Source organism: Nicotiana sylvestris, chromosome 3 (assembly GCF_000393655.2).
Source record: "Nicotiana sylvestris chromosome 3, ASM39365v2, whole genome shotgun sequence".
Lineage (NCBI taxonomy): Eukaryota > Viridiplantae > Streptophyta > Magnoliopsida > Solanales > Solanaceae > Nicotiana > Nicotiana sylvestris.
The window spans coordinates 74,224,348-74,227,046 of record NC_091059.1 but is presented as its reverse complement, the minus strand read 5'-3'; the positions used below and the strand labels follow the sequence as shown (position 1 = coordinate 74,227,046).

Below are 2,699 nucleotides of genomic sequence, written 5' to 3'. Positions count from 1 at the left end.
TTATATGGTACTAACTGATTCGAAATCGATATAAGGAACATGACAGATAGTAAATGCATAAGGCAAATAAAATTGAAAACATGTCTTTTAAAGAATTAAATAGAAGTACGTGTATTAGTAATTTGTGAAGGGCGCCCTACTTACATGCATTCATGATTTAATTTTCATTATCATAGTGGTCGGTCAATTCATGGGTCCCTACATCAAAGAAAAGAGAGAAAATAATAACATATACTCCCTACATCCAATGGTGTGTTTTGTCTGACCTCTAATAAGGAATAGAGGTGTAAAACTCACTATTATAAAGCGTTATTGTAAAACACAGTATTATAGTGCGCTTTACTTTAACGGCTAAAATTTCGTTAAAGTAAAACACGTTATTATACTGCGTTTTAGGTAAAAAGGTAACTTTTTACACGTTATTATACTACGTTATTATACTGCGTTTTAGGTAACTTTTTTAAAAAAGCTGTAGAAGCATATTTTGAGTCCCAAAAATCATTATTTAGGTTTAGAACTCCTCTAACTAGGAATAAAAAATTACTCTCTGGGTCAACTCCTCCAAATTCCATAGGAGGGACAAAATCACAAAACCAAAAACCAAAAGAAAAAAAAAAGGATAAAAAGTCAATAAACAGCAACTACCACCTATCAAATACATGAACCAAATACTCAAGGCTCCCTAATGCCCAAACTTATATAAAGCCCTCTCTTTCTACTCACTTTTCATCCCCAGTCTTTCGAAGTGAGACTTCGCTGAGATTCTCCTCACAAAAAAAGCCGCAATAATTATTAACAATGCATTGTTCAACCATGGAAGCTGTAACTTTGCTCTCCAAATGCACCATCTTCCCTTCCCAAAAATCTTCTCTCCCTGACCTTAAACTCTCTGTTTCTGACCTTCCTATGCTTTCTACTCACTACATTCAGAAAGGTGGTCTCTTCACTCGTCCTCCTTTCTCTATCACCGACCTCCTTTCCCTCCTCAAACGCAGCCTTTCTCAAACTCTCACCCAATTTCCTCCCCTGGCCGGTCGCTTAGTCACTGACTCTGACGGCTACGTTTACATTTCTTGCAATGATGCTGGTGCTGATTTCATCCACGCCGCCGCTACTCACATTTTTGTCCGTGACGTCATTGGGTCAATCGACGTTCCTGACCATGTCAATGAGTTCTTCGCTTTTGACAGAACTGTGAGCTATCAAGGCCATTTCAATCCTCTTCTTGCTGTAAAAGTTACGGAGTTAGCCGACGGTGTCTTTATTGGCTGCTCCGTCAACCACGCCGTTATTGATGGAACGTCGTTATGGAACTTCTTCAATACATTCGCTGAATTGACTAGGGGCGTGAAGAGGATTACGAGGCAACCGGACTTTAGCCGTGACTCTGTTTTGATATCCCCGGCGGTGCTTAAACTTCCGGCTGGTGGGCCCAAGGTTACCTTCTCTTTGGACGCACCCTTGAGGGAAAGGATATTTAGTTTCAGCAGGGAATCAATTCGAAGGCTGAAAGTTAAGACCAACAACAAGCACAAATGGAATGTGGACGGAGAAATCGACATCACTGAATTGATGGGGAAACAGAGTAACGATCCTTTGAAAATATCTGACGGCAAGATAACGCCGTTAACTTGGTTGAGGAATGCGGTTAGGAAAACAGAAACGGAAGGTATAACTGAAAATCAAACCGCTGAGATCTCATCATTTCAATCACTTTGCGCATTGCTTTGGCGTGAGGTGACCCGTGCGAGGAAATTTCATGCTTCCAAAATGACGACATTTCGGATGGCCGTTAATTGCCGGCATAGACTCCAGCCAAAGCTCCATCCATTATATTTCGGCAACGCAATTCAGAGCATTCCGACTTATGCGTCGGCCGGTGACGTTTTATCTCACGATTTGCGGTGGTGCGCGGAGCAATTGAACAAGAACGTGAAGGTGCACGATAACGATATGGTGAGGAAGTGCGTAGAGGATTGGGAGAGTGACCCGCGGTGTTTCCCACTGGGGAATTTCGACGGAGCTATGCTCACAATGGGGAGCTCCCCAAGATTTCCAATGTACGACAATGATTTCGGGTGGGGCAGACCCATCGCTGTCCGGAGCGGGCGGGCCAATAAATTTGACGGAAAGATATCAGCATTTCCAGGAAGAAAAGGGGGCGGCAGCGTGGATTTGGAGGTGGTGTTGGCACCGGAAACAATGGCTGGATTAGAGTCCGACCCGGAATTCATGCAATTTGTTACAGGGTATTAAATGCTGAAATTGGGATGGGCATAGACGGTGGGTGTTTTTGTATTCGTAACTACTGCTCCCTTGCAATTTACGTGAATCTGTTTGACTGGACACGAAAGTTAAGAAAAAATGAAGATTTTTGGAATTTGTGGTCCTAAACAATTTAAAAAGGGGCCCGGAGTATTTGTGTGATTATAAAAGCTTCTTATTAATGATAGAATTGCAAGTTTAAACTAAATTGTTTCCAAATTAGAAAAAAAGGTCATTCTTTTTAGAACGGACTAAAAAAGAAATAAGTTCCGGAACGGAGGAACCTACTATACACGTTAAAGAAGTGGTTTTCCGGTTAATGAACTAATGCCAAGAATACTCTAGGGAGCAAAGTGGCACGTAAATACATGAGACTGCGCATAGGGCAAAACATGGACAATATATGAGAATGTGGTGAAGAAATGTAAAATGGC

At 41.6% G+C, this 2,699-nt stretch overlaps 1 protein-coding gene across 1 annotated transcript; it reads left to right on the top strand.

Moving 5' to 3' along the window:
- Positions 1–551: 551 nt before the first annotated feature.
- On the top strand, positions 552–2,447 carry LOC104249033 (uncharacterized acetyltransferase At3g50280-like). The gene has a single exon (XM_009805400.2). It carries the CDS (start codon positions 799–801, stop codon positions 2,254–2,256), a length of 1,458 nt encoding a protein of 485 aa, XP_009803702.1. The 5' UTR covers positions 552–798; the 3' UTR covers positions 2,257–2,447.
- The last annotated feature ends 252 nt before the right edge of the window (positions 2,448–2,699 follow it).

Coding starts and splice junctions, on each gene's coding strand:
- LOC104249033 (XM_009805400.2), top strand. CDS start 799: ATGCATTGTTCAACCATGGAAGCTGTAACTTTGCTCTCCAAATGCACC.